At 43.0% G+C, this 18,730-nt stretch overlaps 1 protein-coding gene across 1 annotated transcript in view; it reads right to left on the bottom strand.

Annotated features, from left to right (window-relative positions):
- Positions 1-2,124: 2,124 nt before the first annotated feature.
- HSD17B3 (hydroxysteroid 17-beta dehydrogenase 3) overlaps positions 2,125-18,730 on the bottom strand; it is a 38,972-nt gene continuing 22,366 nt past the window's right edge. Inside the window, exons 4-11 of the mRNA XM_004283031.3 lie at positions 17,188-17,295; positions 16,105-16,172; positions 14,603-14,638; positions 11,677-11,711; positions 10,518-10,599; positions 9,819-9,884; positions 6,500-6,649; positions 2,125-2,865 (exon numbers count right to left, since the gene is read on the bottom strand). Of these exons, the coding sequence (XP_004283079.1) occupies positions 2,755-2,865; positions 6,500-6,649; positions 9,819-9,884; positions 10,518-10,599; positions 11,677-11,711; positions 14,603-14,638; positions 16,105-16,172; positions 17,188-17,295 (656 nt within the window). The 3' untranslated portion in view covers positions 2,125-2,754. The remainder of the gene's footprint in view (positions 2,866-6,499; positions 6,650-9,818; positions 9,885-10,517; positions 10,600-11,676; positions 11,712-14,602; positions 14,639-16,104; positions 16,173-17,187; positions 17,296-18,730) is intronic.

Raw genomic sequence — 18,730 nt, 5'->3', positions numbered from 1 at the left:
CTGGGCTTCTGACCAACTGGCTGTAAATCAGAAGTTCCCACAACCCCACCTCAGGTTTGGTCATTTGCTAGAATGGCTCACAGAACTGAGGAAACCAGTTTACTTACTAGATTTCCAGTTTATGTATAAAGGAATACAACTCAGGAACAGCCAGAAGAAAGAGCTGCATAGGTTAAAGTATGTGTGAAGGGGTGTAGAGCTTCCATGCCCTCTGTGGGCACAACACCTTCCCAGCACCTCCACACGTTCACTAACCCGGAAGTTCTCTAAACCCCATAGTTATAGTTCATATTTTATGGAGGCTTCACGATAGGCATGATTGATTAACTCATTGGCCATTGGTGATTGAACTCAATCTCCACCCTTCTTCCCTCCCCAAAGGTTGAAGAGTGGGGCTAAAAGTTCCAACTCTAATCACATGATTGGTTCCCCTGGCAACCAACTGTCATCTTTAGGGGCTTTCTAAAAGCCACCTCATTAACTTAAACTCAAGTGCAGTTGAAAGGGGCTCATTATGAATAACAATTGACATATTTGTTGCTCTTATCACTTAGGAAATTCCAAAGAATGGGAATGAAAATGAAATATATATTTCTCATTCTAAACCACAGTATCGCAATTTCCCTCTGCCTCTCTATAGAGTGGCCACCACCTGGCAGCATCTCTCAGCCAAAGATTGCAGTTCCTCTGAGGCAGTGCTTCTTACACAGTTCCCTTTCTCTCTCTCTCTCTCTCTCCTAGTATTTGGTCCTTTCCCAGCCCCTTCAGGCCTTGGGGTAGAAAAAGCGCCCCTCTATCACTAGCTCTGATGACTTACCTACACCCTTCCCACACATTTGCAATTAATTCCTCGAATTGCTCAAACATGTCTTTTGTTTCCTCTTGGGATACTGACTGATAAGGAGTTTTTGATTCTTCATTGTAAAATGGAGATTCCACCCATCCAGGCTGCTTCAGAGATCGAGCAAAATAATCAATGTGACAGACTATGTCAGGTCCAGGCTCAGTTACGTCCAGTCACAAAAAACAAAAACAAAACAAAAGCACATTGAGTATTTCAAACAGAGGGAATTTAAGAGAGGGAATTGGTAACACCAAAGTTGAAAGGCTGAAAGAGCAAAAAGAGGATACTAAGTAACCCAGATATCAGTAACTGCAGGGCTGGTGGAACAAAAAGGAGGAGGTGGTGCTTCTGGGAACTGGATGCTTAGAGGGGGACCCCTGCATGGTAATGCGCAGATACCTAAAGAGGGCTTTGTGGGGCTGGTGCTCAGATCCTTACAGGCTGCCTCTTGATTGGTGCTGAGTCTGGCTAAAGCTGTTCTCTCTGCAGAGTGATGGCAACAGAAGTACAAACATGAAGAAATTTCCCTAGCCCCTTCTACCTCCTTTTACTGTCCCAAATTTGCCTCCCCTAGGCAGAATCTAACCCAAAGCCAGCTGGTGTGAGTGTCTTAGGACTCGAGTTTGAAGCTTCCCCAGACCATCACCATAGATCAGAGCATAAAAGGTGGAGCTTAGGACTGAAAGACACCAGGTTAATAATCAGTACATAAAAGCATCCTGTATTATAGTTGCTATTGTTACCCATAACTGAGAAAATATAAGTAGATATCTATACTTTAAAATGGTCAAATTTTCCCAGTCTTTTCCTCAGAGAAGGTCTAATAAGAGCTATGATATTATAGTCCACTTTCTAAGCTTACCAAGGTTTTAAATGTTCTATCCTCTGCTTTCCTCCAGAACATAAAAATGTCCCATAAATTCCAACCAAATATCCCAGAATCCTTTTAAAACTAGAGCAGCAGCACATAATCTTTGCTGCTAAATGCAATCTAAATGCAAATGACCTTCTCAGAAAAGATAAGTGCCACGAAGCATTGGCAGTGCCTAGAACATGATGATGTCTTGGGGAAGCACTCTTGACCAATGCCAGACAATGCAGGGTCACCAGCTGGCATGATCCTCCCCCAACTCCCTCAAGAGTTGAAGGACAGAAGTTCCCTAACACACCACCTCATATGCATTAACAATTAAAGCCCTCAGTCCAGCAACCCAAGGGCTGGAGCCTGTAAAAACTCATTTCTACAGATACCAACTCCTGTATTAGAGCAATGGTTTTTGAAACTACTTTTAGCAACATATTTTCTGTTTTTATTTTTATAAACACAGTCTTCCACAGAATCCCAAATAAAATTGAAATAGAAAAATCTGGTGCTGCATTAGCTGAAATGAGGTGTCCCCAGAAACTGTCCTGATGTAGCTGTTGCCCCACCCCTTCTCCTAGACAGTTTCCTGGGTCTCTGAGGAAGCCAGTTTGAGAACCAGTGAGCGCCCTAGGACTACAGCAGTCTTGATAAAGTTTAGTAATTTCAAACATTCTTTAATATAGCTATAAAAGTAGATTACTAGGTACAATTGTTCCCAATATTCAAAGAATCAGAGGCTTTCTTCTCACCACATTATATTATAATCCCATACAGAAAATTTTCCAGTTTTACCTATAGACACCCTCACCTTCTCTAACTATTAAAACCCCATTGCACAACACATGTTTTTACATCACAGCTCTCCCAAAGATCTCCAGACTTGAGTAAAATTGCAAAACAAAGTTGAATTTTAAGTACTGGATCTGTGACATGGGCCCTCCAGCTTCAGGGAGGTGACAGGTACTGGTTTGTTCCTGGGTCCTCTGTGGCCAGTGCAGAACTTGGTGAAGAAAGCAATGCTGGGTGGCACGTCAGCCCACCAGGACTATGTGATGTTGGCATTCTGCTTGAGGTAGTCCATGTAGCGAGTCAGGAGCACCTTCTGAAACACACTGCTGTAGAAGGCCCATGACGGGATCAGGCTCAGAATGCTTGCCTTTAAGAGACAAAAACATAAGTGTCTGGGAGAAAAGAAGAGCAAGGAAGTTGCAAGAAAACATCTCAATTTATATTCATCATCTTTAAAAATGTATATCTGATGACTGAAGTTAAGTCCCAAATCTTTTAAGTAGTTGTTAAGATAAATAGAGTTAACACTGTTGTATGTTATATATGAAAGTTGTTAAGAGAGTAAATCCTACGAGGTCTTATCAAACGAAAAAAATTTTTTTATTTCCTTAATTTTGTAACCATATGAGATGATGAATGTTCACTGAACTTACTGTGGTAATCGTTTCATGTAAGTCAAATCATTTTGATGTACACCTTAAACTTATAGAAGGCTGTACGTCAATTATATCTCAATAAAACTGGAAGAAAAAAATTCTTTTAAAGAGTTAATGAATGGAAATGAGTCATAGCAAGGTGTAAATTATTATCATGGAGTATTTGCTTTGAAAAGGGGGGGAAGCCTCAAGTTGAGGCACAAATGCCTAATGCTTTTCAGGCAAGAGGTACAGGCCTTGGAAGGTTCTTGACCTCAAGTTACACTTGTGTCCTATAAGGCAGGTCCAGGCCCCCAGAAGTAATCATTTTGTCCACAGTGTGATTCGGTTAATCCAACATTCCTCAGTCTACCTACAAAAGAACAGAAGTTCAACTAGAGGAAAACTTGAGCCTTGTAGGCAGCTTGAACCTTCAGATTTTTGCAATCCTCTGAGGTATCCTAAAGCAGGAAACTAAAGGTGGTTCCTGGGAACCAGAGTAGAGCTCTTCTTCCACTGGCCAAGTCTATGAATCAATGCAACATCTTCTTCAGGAACTTCATTTTTCTCCCAGACAGAGCTTTTTTTATTTCGCAGCAAAACCAAGCCCTTCCATTAGCTTTGTCTTGAACTAAATGTTTTGGCTTACTGAAGTCAGCCATAAATAAAATAAACTGAAATCCCAGGTCCCCAGAAAATGTTCTAAAAGGCCCCCTCTCCCATCCCCATCTTTATCTACCTGGAGACGCCATGTAGAAGGAAACAGAAAAGGTTTGGCATCAGGCAAAAATGGACTTAAACCCTTGCATCACTTTTACCAGCCAGGTGGTCTTGGGCCATCTGATCCATCTAAGCTTCATCTGATCTGATCCAGCTCTGAGCTTTGGTTTCCTCAATGTAAAAGGGGAGCCAAATGTCCTGTCTCACAAGATGTTTAGGAGAATTAAATGAGGTAACTATGAAGCCCCAAGTTCCACACGGATTCTTAGGTAGAGGCTCCAGTCCCACCTCAACTGCTGCCCCAAAACTCCTTGAGGGTAGAGAGTATCCTGTCTTTGCCTCACCTCTTTGAAATAGAAGACTTGCTTGTTTACTGGTTGATTCCAGTTGATTACCCACAACTTTAGATTCAATGATCTTTCTAAACCCTGGCACATTCAAAATTGGTTTTAATGGTTTTAATGATTGATGTGTTTTCCTTTGTTTTCTCTTTTGCTTCACCAGGCACAAAGACTTTTTCCTACTGTTTTTGGCATCTGTTTACCAGTAGAGGTTAGAATTTGTTACATAAGAAATCAAAGAGAAAAGTAAAAAAAAAAAAAAATTCAACTTTTGACATCTAGAATTGGATTACAGTATGTATGTAGCAAGACAATTGTCTTGCAAGCCATGCTATTGTCTCCAGAAAACATTTTCTAAATGCTAATGGATTCCATTTAAAACATCAATATCCTGGAGGACTAAAAGTATAGAGTTCTGCTAAGGGGAGAAGAGGATGTCTTATCCACTGGAACTACCTAAATCCCTCTGAGATGAACAGGATGTGACCCCGGGAAAGCATACAAAAAGCCTGTACTTTTTCTGCCCTGGAGATGGTGGGAGGTACAAGAGAGAAAGAGGAAGACGTGGCCAGATGTGTGTCCTCTGATATGTGTGTCCTCTGAGCTTACGCTGGAGGGCTGGGGGCCTGGGGTGAAGGATAGGGAAGTGTGATAAATAAGTAATGGTAGCAAAGGAGGGTTTACTGCCTCCACTCTTCTGGAGTGCAGCCACAGAATACTATCTCAGCATGGCGAGGTAAGTGCTGAGACTTGCTTTTCCAGCATCCCTCAGGTTCAAATTGGTGCTGATGCAGAGTAGAGAGCCAGAGGGCCTCTGTGAACCAAAGCTGCAGATGGACAGCTGGCCTCTGGCTGGATGAGTGGGTAGCAGAGATTCAGGCATGTTCAGCCATCAGTAGCTGGGGAATGCATTGGCCTAGCCAAAAGGACAGAAGGAGTTATCCCCACACCCCCCACAGACATAAACCAGCAAGGTGAGCAACCATCAGATAGATTAGGGACACCAGCCACACACACTTAAGGACCAGCAGGAATTCATAGGGACTCTTTCCCCAGTGTCATTTTAGTGAGAGAGGCCAGAAGAAGGGACACTCAGGCAAGACCGAACATTTTTCTCTAAATAATGGACAGCCTATTTCCTAAATGGACAGTTTAGATGATCAGATCAAACTAAGTTTAAACTCATTAGACATTCCACTAATTTGTTTTTGTGCCATGCAGCAAGAAGTGGTCTGAAGAAAAACCAGATCAGCAATAGGCAAAATAAAGATCTTATATTCCTTCTGCTTGTCCACTTTGCACTGTGCGTTCAAATGGCGATTCTGCACGTTGTTGAGATTCTACAGTAAAAGTAGCAAGTAATCAGCTAAGACAATTCAGTATCTCTTGCCGGAGCCTCAGTACTGAGTCCCAGGAGACAGCTGAATGCTTGGGGAGGATTTAGTGCATTGACCCATGAATCTCTCTAGCATCAGAAAGAGAAAGAGAGAAATAAAGAAGCCTAATTCCCAAGGTAGAAAAACGTATGAGGCAGAGGAGCAAGTTGACATATGAAGGGAAAGTAAAGATCTGTCTAAAATTCTTTGGTGATGATGGAAACAGAACTACCCTGACACTGTTTGTTTGTTTTCAGTATTAGTGTGAAACTCAAGTCTACCTTTGTTTCCTGTTTGTGTTTTTTCCTAAAAGCAGCCCGGGGATGGTAAGAACTCCTCATGCCATATACTTCAGACTTTATTTCCATGTTTGATGAAGTCCGTGGTGTATGGGAACCAGCTTGTACTTTCTCACGAGAGCCAATCGTGAACTCTCTTCCTGAATTCATGTGCAGTGACAACACACTGGTAACTTAACATCAGTCATGGAAATCAGCAAACGCTACAAATCAAGGTGTTTTGTTTTATTTTGGGGTTTTTCCCGGAGAGTTAAACATTTGCTGGCACAGAGGGCCAAGGACATCGACAGCCCCTACAGGGAAGCACCCTGTGTTTTGGTCTGACCTTCACAAAGCTCTGGGAGCCGCCTTACTTTCTGAGGGCAGAGGTGAGGCAGCCAAGCGTGAGATTTGCCAACTTCAGAGTTATCTATAGGCTGGGCACCCAGCGCTTCAGCTTCTCCTTCCCCTTGCTAGATACACCTTTTCACAGGCTGGACTACCCTCAGCAGTATACCTCTGGCAACATTATCCTTGCGTGACAGAGAACGGCTGAACGCTCCAACAGCAAGGGAGAGCTGGCTAAGCCCTGCTAGGGCCCCCTGCTTGTCTGTCCTCCCTTGCTTCAAGAAAGGAGAAGTTATCAATTACCAAGATTTCATGGGCGAGGCAGCCACAGGTTTCGTCTCCAATCGTGACATAATTCAGTGATTCTTTAACAAACTCATCAGCAGTCTTGGTTATCATGTTGGTATTTAGATACTTTGTCATCGGGGTTGAAACAGCATACGGGGTGAGCACCTACAATGGGAAATAAAGACCGTAACACAGGAGCAATCTGCCCAGCCCTGAGAAACTAATACCCATTTTACCATCCCTTCATGTTCCAACTCTGTTCTCCCCCTAAAAAGTCTCAGGATACTATACGATAATAGAACAGTTAAAGGTGTAGAAGGAGCACAGAGCTGGGAATCAGAAAGGTCAGTTTCTGGCTTAACGTGGCAACTCACTCAAGATGAGGCCTTAGCCACACAACACCAAGTGGCTCAAATGCACACAGGGTGAATGAAGAGCTCTGTCTTACAGCACGGTTCCCCAACTTAGAAAGTGAAAATGCAGGACACCCAGTTATATTTGAAGACAAACAATGGAAAGATTTTTCAGTTTAATTATATCCCAAGTATTGCATGGGACACACTTATTCTCAAAAGATTATTTGTTATCTGAAATTCAAATTTAACTGGATGTCCTGTGTTTTACCTGGCAACCCTATCACAGAAATGTATTTCTAACACATATAACCAAATTGGAGCACTTTCAAGTATTTTAGATTCACACTTCGGTTAGGAGCCAGGAGTGGCACATACCTCATAATCTTTCCTGTCATGGTAAGAAAAATAAACAACAGCACACTGTACCCTGAAAACCCAATACCATGTTTCCACTGGTGGTCTCACCACCTTGTGGCCTGGCATGAGGTTTCATAATGGGGTGTCTTACTTTATTCCCAGACACAGAGACCTTGGCATCTTTAGGGAAAAAAAAAAATCCATGCTTGTTTTCTTTTTCTTCACATCACCTTTGAAATTTTTGTCACATCACATTTTTTTTCCTCATCATACTTGAAATTACGTTGTTTCATAATTTAATCCAATGTATGTCAGTCAATTCAATTCAATTGGTTCTCATGGAAACGAATGCAGTTATTAATCTGCATGACACTTTTCTTCCAAAGAGCTCAAAGTGTATTCTTAGAAAAATATAAGAAGCTTGTATTTTCAAACCCAGTTTTCAGATAGGGAAATAATAAAAAGTGTTTCCATTCTTACAGTGAGTTTTGGTTGACAAAACACCTTTATGTATAAAACAAGGGCTCAATAAATATTGGTTAAATTTGCATACTTATTTATTCATTAGATCTTCACAGTAACCCAGAGAAGCAGCTATTATAAACCCCTTTTTACAAATGGGGAAACAAACTCACAGAGTTTAAGCAAGCTGTCCAAAACACTCAGATGATAGATGGCAGCACTGGGATTTGAAAATCAAACCCAAGAGTACAGTCCATACTTCCTCAGGAATTTTACAAATATTTATTGAGCACCAATTACGTGCGTGTTTGGAGAGACCAGTTGGTTTTCAGAATGTCACAGTGTCTCTTCCAGGACTTGGAGAAGCTCTGAGGCTTCTGCATGAGGGAAGGGGCTCCCTCCCCCTTCCTCACCTCCTCCCACACCTTCTGCCCCACAGAACCCACTAACTTAGCAGCTACAGCATCTCTGGCCCACAATTATCAAGATCGAGATGATGCTAAGACTTGATACTCAACACTAATATTTAGTGTTGTTCACCAAATATTTCTATTTCTTCTTTCTTCCAGATGCATGATAGAATTGCACTTTCTGGGTCCCTATGGTTGGGTGGGACCATGTGACCAGATCTGACCAATGAGTATGAGCAAAAGTGACATGTGACTTTTTTTTGGCTCTGTTAGGTTTTTGTTGCTGTGCACAGGCTTTCTCTAGTTGCAGCAAACAGGGGCTACTCTTCATTGCAGTGCACAGGCTTCTCATTGCAGTGGCTTCTCTTTGTTGTGGAGCACAGGCTCTAGGTGCATGGGCTTCAGTAGTTGCAGCATGCAGGCTTCAGTAGTTGTGGCTCATGGGCTCTAAAGTACAGGCTCAGTAGTTGTCAGAGCCTCTAATTATCAAAGCAAGTCTCTTGAACTCCTACCACTTTTTCTTTGACACGTCAACTGACAATATCCAAGATGGCAGCTGCTCCATCAGCCTGGGTCCCTGCGTCACTACAGTGAGCTAATTCCCTCTGACAGTTCACAGTGAATGTGTAGCACGAATGAGAAATCTATCTTTGTGGTTTTAAGCCAATGAGATTTTAGGGATTCTTTTTTACTGCAGAAAACTTAGCATATATAAGGTAGAGCTGTTGCAAAAGGAATCCGTCCTCAGCTGGGAGTTGGAGAATGGATAGAAGGGAAGAATCTCTTTTAGGTGAGACTTTAGTTCAGCAGGGCAGAGAATGGGACTGTAGTCTATTGACAAGTCTGTTACAATCACTCACTACAACTGGGAAGATGATGTTATTTACAAAGCTCCTGCTATTAACTCATATCTGCCTGTTGAATAAGCTTCATCCTATAGCTGGTTAATTTATACTGAGATACTCTCACCTGGGTATTTTCATTGAAAATCAGTATGTGCAGCAGTAATTTTAAAAATATAACTGAGTGTGCCTTTTTCATCCCTAATAGTATGTCATAGAACTTCTTCCCAAACAGTTAACCAAAAACCTCTGTAAACTGTTTATTCCAGGTTCCAGGAACCACTTAGAGTGAATTGTGTTGCTGAAGGAAGCACGTCATATTGCTCAGCCTACAGACAGCAGTGACAACCCAGCTTTGTTTACAGTTAGGACAAGGTCAACTCCATGACCACTCTGTCATTGTAGGGGAAATGGAGAGCAGAGCACCTCTTCCCCAAGTGCTCAAGAACCAGGGTGTGGAGATCTCTATGTTCCATCACAGATGAACAGCCCCCAGGTGAAGCACCCTCTCCCCTCTTCCAACATTGACCAAGTGCTCAGTTTTCTTTTGTTCCTTCTCCACAATTCCTCCCACATGAGCCTGTCTCCTCTATCTAGGTCGGAGAGTAAAGGATGCTTAGACAAGAACCTATTTCTGTCCTGATGCAGCATTAGGTAGCAAGTGTTTCTGAGCACTCACTCATCCCACCCCATTTCCTTCTCCAGCACCCAGGGCATGGTGAGGGCAGCAGCAGGCAGAACCACGGTGGCTCCACTGCCACCTCTATGGTCATAGGAATTCACATGGTGTCATCTAGACCCCCTCTCCTGGTCACACATGCACAGCCTGTCCTGCAGGAAGCAGTGGCCCAGGCACCATGGGGATCCAGAGTTCCCATTCCCAAGGACTCAGAACTGTTGACCTTACCTGGATAATGATTCCTTTCTCTTTATATTCTGCTTGCAGTGCCTTGGAAAATGTGCACACAAAAGCCTGGAGCAAGAAGGAGAAACACCTAAGGACTTGATTCTCTGTCAGAGCCAATTCACTCAGATTTCAAAGGACACCACAGGGAGCTTATCTTCTTCACCTTAAAATGCAGCAGTTTGTCTTGATGGGAGTTAGAACTTCATTTCTTGGTCTGGGAAGAGCTCCCGCAATGAGAAGGAACATAAGTTTTGTAATAAATACATACCTAGGGCCACTGCGTATAGATACCCTACCCGGGGGAAGCTCTGCCTTGTCTAGAGCACCCACAGTTCCAAAGATTTGTTTCATGGCTAGGGCAAGAGGACACCTGATGAGGCCTCTGGGATGGAGGGAAACTACAATGTTACTTGCTGGCCAGAGGAGCGCAGGGCTCCCAGGCAAGGAAGTGAGTGGGAGCCGGAATTCCACGGGGGCTGCGCTTGCCCGGCTGTGCTTCTGTGAGTCTTCATCAGCCCAGGGGCAGCATCTTTTTCTAATTTGCACCCAGATACTGGCTGACTCGCTCCTCCCTGTACCTAGAAGAGTGTCTCTAGGCAAATCAGTCCATCACCTTGCCAGATGATCCAAAGGAAAATGCTAAATGGGAAAAACAAAAGGAAGAAGGAGAAGGAGGCTTGGACTACATCTGTCACTCACCTTGGAAGCCGAATATGTAGAGTACAGAGGCCAGGGAAAGAGGGCCGCCCCGGAAGACATGTTCAAGATGAGACCTTTCCGCCTAAAGGGCAAGAAACAAAGTTTCAATTGCTTTGCTGCCTGATTACACCTTGAGAAGGAAGAAAATAAAGGGGCTCATGGGAACGCTGGGAAACTTCCATCCTCTCTAGGTTTCCATATGTGCTAAGTGTTCTGCTTCCAAGAACTGTGAGTGGAACTTCACCTCAGTCATGAACTACACCACACCGTGATGCCACTCGGCAGTCAGTGGACTTCAAGAGCTTGTGAATGGAAACAGGGGCTCTGCTACAGCAAAGACCCACCACCAAAATGCAGAGAACCAACTCAGCTCAGACAAGACTCAAGGGGGAAGTGATCCTTCTCTCTCAAATGTGACCACATGAGCTCAAGGTCCCTTCTGACTCATAAAGATGACCCACAACAGGACAGATGTCATATGCAGAATCCTGTCTTGGGTGGAATTTGACAGTCCATCATCTGCTCACACAGGCACTCCTACACAAGTCTCTGGGGTTCTTACTTACCCTTTTGAAATTCAATATCCTTAATCCTTCCCAACTAGATGGATTCAATCCAGAAAAATTAAGAAACTGCAAATTGGAATACAAGGCCAAGCCCCTTCTTTCTCTAGGTAAGATAAAACTATTGACCATTTGCTTTTAGTGAATACCACCTGAGAAAAACCAGCTCCCAAATGGGCATTGTAATAGGGTGATTTAAAACATGGAATAAATAGAGACACTGATGGGCTGGTGATTTTTACCCCAAAACTGGAGTATTCATTCTGACAAGAGCTGAAATGCATAATAACAAAGAGATGGTCTTGGTCTCAGGCCAACTTCTGAAGTTTCTTTTATACTCACTGTGAGTTAATTTTTCGAACACAATGTCTGCTGAAACTGCTGTTCTCTTCCTCCCTCCAGTATATGCTACGTTTGACCTGCAAATATGCTTATCTGCTTGCAAAGCTGGCCTGGTCCAACCATAATCTCCATGTCCTTTCATCATAGTTTTATCATTTGTTAAAGCAGCAGCAGATGAACCCTATCCCCCTGGTCCTTAAGTCAGCTGATTGCCAGGCCAGGCAGACCATGGCTTTTCCAAGGAAAGACCTTACCTTGATTCCATGTGTTTCAGAATCAGCTGCGTCATCTATAAGAGAAGGGCAAAGTTAAGCCCTGACAAAGGAACTATGTAGCAATGTGCCGTGGGGACTTAGCAAGTAGGTGCTGGAGGAAACTGGAGAAACAGGTTCATCTTCTCAGATGGCCTTGAAAATCTGCTGACACTCATTGGAGGTAATTCTGACAACACTAGAGTCTGGCTGGAACCCATAAAAGGCAACTTAGACAAATGGTAAACAGTTCAGAGGCCTCTGGTTTCTTCTTCATAAAACTGAAGTCTTCCTGGAAAATGAAGGGAGTGAAAAACTATGGAAATTGGCTTATGTCTGTGGGACCAACACTGAGGCTCCCCAGATGCCCTTCATTCTGGGAGAGAGGCAAAAGTAGTTTGGCCATTACAAAACTCACACAGGAGTTAGAATTAGGGGACTGTCAGGAAACCTAACAAGTGTCCATGAGTGTCTCACATACAAGGTATGAGATGGAGAAGGACATCTCTTCAGTTCAACAGCAGCCTCGTTGGCGGCCTGCAGGTGGTCTGTGAAGTAGCTTCCTAGACACAACATGTCTGCTGGTCTGTTGGAATTACAACAGCGTTGAAAACTCCCTTCCCCACCCCAACCTACTGTCCCTGGAAGCAGTCTTCCCTGCCAGTTCTGGAGCTTAAATATTTCATTAAGCAAGCTTTTCATGTCATAATTTTAAGGCACCCATTTTAAGAATTAAGAAAGAGGCAAACCCATGGACTGAAATGTTCTTGAAAGTACAATTGAGTGGAATCAGGCCCTGTCTTGGGAGCAGGTTTGAGACAGAGAGCATCCAAACAGATGGGGAGAGGCAGAGAAATAGAGGACACTGGGGACCAGAAAACAAGTTTGCCTAATTTTTCATGCTGTCTGGGGCCCTGCATTTCCTAGGAAGGCCCCTAAGCTCATCCCTGGGAGCCTCCAGATAATGTTTTCACTGCTCTGGAGAAGCGGCAGGGGTGGGAGTGGTGAGGGCTTCCTAGACTGGACTGCCTTCTGAAACCCTGGATTTTGAGGGAGGTGAGAGAAGCATGAGGAGTAGATCATGTCAACACCCTTTCCTTGCTTCTCCCAACTTCATTAAGGATATAGTTGGAGCATTGTTGAACAGCATTTCTCAGTCTCCCAAAAGCCTGACTGGGTGAATGATCCCAATTAGAGATACAACACTGGACTTTGTGGGTCCCTGTCTCAAAGGTTCCAGTATTTAGTCTCTTATCCCACGTTCCCTTTGCCCTCAAACTCATTCTCCCATCTCTGCGCTTGATAGAGAACTCTAGTGTTTCCAGATGGTTCCTTTGGAATAATTAAATGATACTAGTCATGCTTCCAACCAGCGTGGCCAATTTGGGCATTGCATACTTAGAAGCTAAACTTCAATTTGTTTTCTTTGTTACTTAAGGAAGTTAGTGTCTACCAAGATATAAAATAATGTTTTTGAAAATCAAAGCATTTCTCTGCTAAAAGAGTCAGAGGGTTGTCAAATACATTTGGGAAACCCTGTGATCAAATGAACCAAGACTGAAAGATCAATGTATCCATTAATGTGAAAGATTTTTAGTGGTAAGGCTGCAGACAACAGTAGAACATATAAAACCTTCAATTACATCAGCTGGGGATTTTAAAAAGCCATTGATTGCTCAGCATAAAAAGAATGTATGTACCAATAAAAACTGAGCAGGAAACTATAAAATACCAGTATACTTACAAAAACAAAAAACAAAAAAAACAACCAATGGTGAAAATAATTTTTGTCAGCTCAACTCTAGCCACATGAAAAACATTTTTTTTTGGTCTGTTCAGCATCCATCCCCTCTTTTGATGTTGATAGGAACCTATTTTCCTCTGGGAAACCAGTTCTCCCCGCCAGTCCATGCTGTGAAGACGAGATAGCCCCCCGCTGCTCCCCAATAAGGGTCCCGGTTCCATGAAATCAGTCATACCTGATTCATTGCCGACGTTCCATTGGACCATCCAGAGTGATTATGAGGGCTGCCAGGCACAGCTGTGAACTTTGTGTACCGAGCAAGGTGCCCAGCTGTGGGGGTGAGTGTGCGCTGAAAGCCCAGGGTTCACTCACAAGCCATTTAGGGGGCTCTCATCATTCAGAGGGAAGGGAAATATTGTGTTCACACAAAGGCATCATCTACCCACCACGCATGGGGCTATGTCCACTCTTAAGCAGCACCTTTCTCCAAATTGTCTGCACAGACAATTTGTCTCCCTTTTTCTTATTCACACAAAGACACAGCATAGGATAGCTTTGTGGTACTCATGCCTATAAACGCGTATGCAGTTAATTCTAATAAAAGGACCTGAGTGCTGAATGGCACCTGACACATCAATTAGTTCAATACTCTTTTAATAGCAGATGAAGAATCTGAAATTCAAAGGGGCTAAATAGCAGGCCCAATGCTGTCCAGTAACTGATCTGGGATCAGAATACATATGAACTTGACCTTCACTTCAACAAATAGTTTTTGAACAACAAGAGTCTATAAAATCCAAACCACACCCTCCATCCTTTTTCCACACTGAGTGAGCTTTCCTCCGTTTACAAAGACTCAAATCACAAGAAGATACTATTTTTTTTTAAGTTGCTTTGGAATCCTGAATAAGTTTCATCATCATCAGGCCTAATATGTTCTGACATGTGACAAAACTGAATGCAGAAAAAGGATTCAGATGCCAGGGAGAGCGAAGCCACTGTATTTTCTTGATGAAAACAGACAAGACAATTAAAAGGCTACTACATGGTCTCTCATTTCAATTCTAAAGTACAGTTCAATTTTAAAGAATTCTGCATCTACAGGGAAGGGGCCAATTCTCCTGAGTTGCCAAATCCAACAGCTACTACGTTTTAATGCACTGAGCACATACATTGATCACGTACCTTCACTACCGAGGTGATGTTACAGTGGACGAGGCTCTGTAATAAATAATCACAATCATGAATCAGCCAGATCATTTGAGAACTTCTCTTGAAAAGTGTTCAGGGCTAAACAACCATGAAGCGGGCAAAAGTGTGTGTCTGAGTGGTTGCCGCAGCCTGCAAATTAGGCTCCTAGTTGATATTCAGAATGCACTAGAACAGGGAAACATCTGACATCCACACTATGATTCTATAAGAATGTGATCTTGAACAGAAGTCAATTAAGAGTTTCCGGGCTTCCCTGGTGGTGTAGTGGTTGAGAGTCCGCCTGCCGATGCAGGGGACACGGGTTCGTGCCCCGGTCCGGGAAGATCCCACATGCCGCGGAGCGGCTGGGCCTGTGAGCCATGGCCGCTGAGCCTGCCGTCCGGAGCCTGTGCTCCGCAACGGGAGAGGCCACAACAGTGAGAGGCCCGCGTACCGCAAAAACAAAAACAAAAACAATTAAGAGTTTCCTTGAAAATTTCAGCAGGAATACGGAAACAGTTTTTCAAAGGGAGATGGTTAATTTCCAGCTGAAGGAAGGGAGGTTAGTATATGTGATCTAGAAGACAATAGCATAGACATTAGAAAGGTGAATGGTTGTATAACACAAGGTATACAGGTTCCGGGCTACAGAGGGCAGTTAAAGAAACTGCTAGAATCACCCAAGACAGACAGAGGAAAAGAGGGTCAGACACATAGACAAGTACAAATGCAGACGTAAATAAAGAGAAGCAAGAACGGAACCCGCTTAATGGAGAGACACCAACTTGTGCCAGAAACAGGGACCGTGGAGTTAGACGTGTGGCCGGTGAGGATGTTCAGCAGGGTCCAAGGAATCTGGCATTATTTGTCCACGCAGTAGACGTGGGGCCTACACAGAACCTTAGGAATACTTGCGGGATCAGGGAATAGAAGCATGCTAGCCTGTTCAGAATTGTTATAACCCCACTACTTCAAAGGTCAGGGCCCGAGGAAGTGTCGAAATATAGTGCCTTCGAAGACTGTTAAATGTGTAGTAAATTTGCTCATGGCCAGCAAGGGCAGTCATGGGTCCGAGTCAAGCTGGCTGAACTGACAACAACCCCAACCACAGAGTCTGTGCGAGGGGCTTCTATCACACTGAAAGTGGAATGAATCTTATTACCTGGGAAGACAAAGAAAGCCATGAATACAAAGCTATGAATTTGTTAGGCAGAATTACCCCCTTAGAAAGCAAAGTGCAGATCCCCGAAAGACTGGCACAGGTAAATTTTGGTGTGTGGAGAAGAGGGAAGATGTCCTTATCCTAGAGATAGTCATGAACAGCAGTACCCTTGACTGTGTATCAAGTACTCAGGCGAAAAGAAAGGGAGACCTCCAGTCATCCACCTGGAATACAGAATACAATCCCATTACCCCCTCCTGGCCCTGGTGATTACCCAGCCAGGGTGCTCAGGACCACGTGAGAGGAAAACATCCACAGAAGAGTATAGGCCTACCTGGATGTCATCCGGCGTGTTAAGGAAATGACGCGGGAGAAGGTTTGGAAGCATGCCGACATTGTTGACTGACCAAAAGAGGCAAAACAAAAAGATGTCAGAAGAGCCCATGGCACATGTCTATTGAAAGCCTTAAAAATTGTCATATTCAACCCAGGAATTCTTGGGAAGTTTTCCAGGGAAACGTGTACAAAAGATTTATATACAAGGTTGTTCGTTGCAACATCATTTGGTAACAGTGAGGAAATTGGAGAGAAAGAAACTGTGGTCCTATAATACAATGCACATAAAATGAATCATGGGGGTGGGATGCAATGGAGTCATTCAAAACTATGACTGCTCAGAGTTTTAAAAACCTGGGAGAACATTAGTGATGTATGATTTTTTTTAATGTTGCAAAACAGTACATACGTTTAATCCTGATTTTGAAAATATGTGTGTATGTATCTGGAAGGATATATACCAAGATGCTATCTCAGGCTGTCAGGATTTCAAGAAATTCATAGCTCTTTTACATGCTCATCTGTTCTTTCCAGTTTTCCTACAACATGTTTTACACTTTTATCAGTAAAAATGTAATTATTCTAGAAATCAAAATCTTCTTTCTATGTACAATACAAACACTGTACTGTGATGTGGTTACAAAACAGATTGTCTATAAATTATCTCAGAAAAAAATTGTATCTCATTTCCCAAATGAGAAAATCAGTCCTCAGATAACCACACTGACTCACTATTTCATGGATCAATTGCAGCGATGTTTGTTTGCTAAACTAATTCCTTTAGGCCAAAGTTTCCCTCTTCCTGCCAAATGTCAATATCAGTTCAGTGAAAGAAAAATATTTTAATACTAGGAAATATGGTTGGGAAGATTGAAATATGTAGATTTGCTACATTCCAAAGTCATATACAAATTTGTTAATCCAGTAATTCCTCTTGAAGAACTGAACTTTAATATTTGGTTTAATGCTACAGCTTATAGTCATGGGTTAAGTTTAAGCTACTATTGAATAATCAAGTATCACTAAGATAATTGTTTCACTGATGTATTACAACAAGCTTTGCATTTTATAATTTACTTACCTAAAATTCCAATTTCTAAGTCTTTAAGTTTTTCTTTAATATACTCATAGATGTCATCTTTGGTAAAATCTGCTTGTATAATCTTCACACTACTTCCTATCGTCCACTCTGCATTAGAGACAACAGTTATTTTTTAATGAACAGGAGTCCAAATCCCCCTCTTGCCCATGTCCTCCCAATGCTCCTATACTACCTGAATAGACACTTAAGAGCACAAGCCCATCACCTTAATTAGAAACAAGAAATAGCCTCGGATAAATGCTGGGATGCGTTAAAAGATTTGTGAATGATGGTTTCTGTGTGATACTAAGAGTTACTACAGTGACAAGTAAAGACATTATAACAGACTTAATGCAGTGATTCTCAAAGCAAGGTCCACAGACCACAGCATCAGCATCACTGAGAACTTGTTAGAAACACAAAATCTCAGGCTCCACCCCAGACCTACTGAACCGGGAAACCCTGGGAGATGGCCTGGTGATCTGTTTTCACATGTGCTAGGGGTGACCGTGGTGCATGCTCAAGTTTCAGACCCCTGGACTAAGGGCTGTAAGAGCAAAGTGCAATGCCTCTGCTCAGTGAGTGTCAGGTCCTCGTCACATACACTCAGAAACCCTTTGTATTTGTCCAACGATTTAGCATTTATAAAACATTTACATGCATTATATATATATATATATATACATATATATTTTTTTTTTTTTTTTTTTTTTTTTTTTTTCCAGTACGCGGGCCTCTCACTGCTGTGGCCTCTCCTGTTGTGGAGCACAGGCTCCGGACGTGCAGGCTCAGCGGCCATGGCTCACGGGCCCAGCCGCTCCGCGGCATGTGGGATCTTCCTGGACCGGGGCATGAACCCATGTCCCCTGCATCGGCAGGCAGACTCTCAACCACTGCGCCACCAGGAAAGCCCTCACAATATATTTTTTAATCCTCTCAACAACCTTGTAAAGTAGGTATTCTCTCCATTTTTCAGAGGAGAAAATTAAGGCTCAGAGAAGCTTACTAGCTTGACCAAGGGCACCCAAACTCTGCTCCCTCCACGTTTGATCCTCTTTCCACTGTTTTATGTGAACTTGCCTTGTGCAGGAGCTCTTTCTTAGATATAAAAGCAATGGGCAGATCTCACCAGCTGCTGCCTGCTTAGGTCTGGAATTAGACCCAATATTTCTGGGGCAAGTGATCTTAAGGCAAAGTTTGGGGGCAGTTCAAAGACACTACTTGTTTTTCAAAAGGACGATAAAAAGTACACTTTAGCACTGTAAGGGAAACACTGAAGAATGTCCTAGTCCTGGGTCAAAGTTATTTCTGATATCCAGACAGAAAACAAAAGCAGAATTCACTGGTTCAAGGGCACTGAGCCTCCTCGTTGCGACTGCTCAACCCCACACCTCCCACAGCCTTCTCTTAGCCCAGATTCTCTCCAGAGAAATAAGGCTCTCCCCCAGACAGCCTGCTATGGTCTTCACGAGTCTTCATAGTTGAAAACTCATTCCTTTGAGTTCAGGAATTTATCAATTACTAAATTAGTAATTATTATTAA

This window comes from Orcinus orca, chromosome 6, assembly GCF_937001465.1.
Source record: "Orcinus orca chromosome 6, mOrcOrc1.1, whole genome shotgun sequence".
In the NCBI taxonomy this organism is placed as follows: Eukaryota; Metazoa; Chordata; class Mammalia; order Artiodactyla; family Delphinidae; genus Orcinus; species Orcinus orca.
This window is presented reverse-complemented; position numbering and strand designations above follow the sequence as displayed.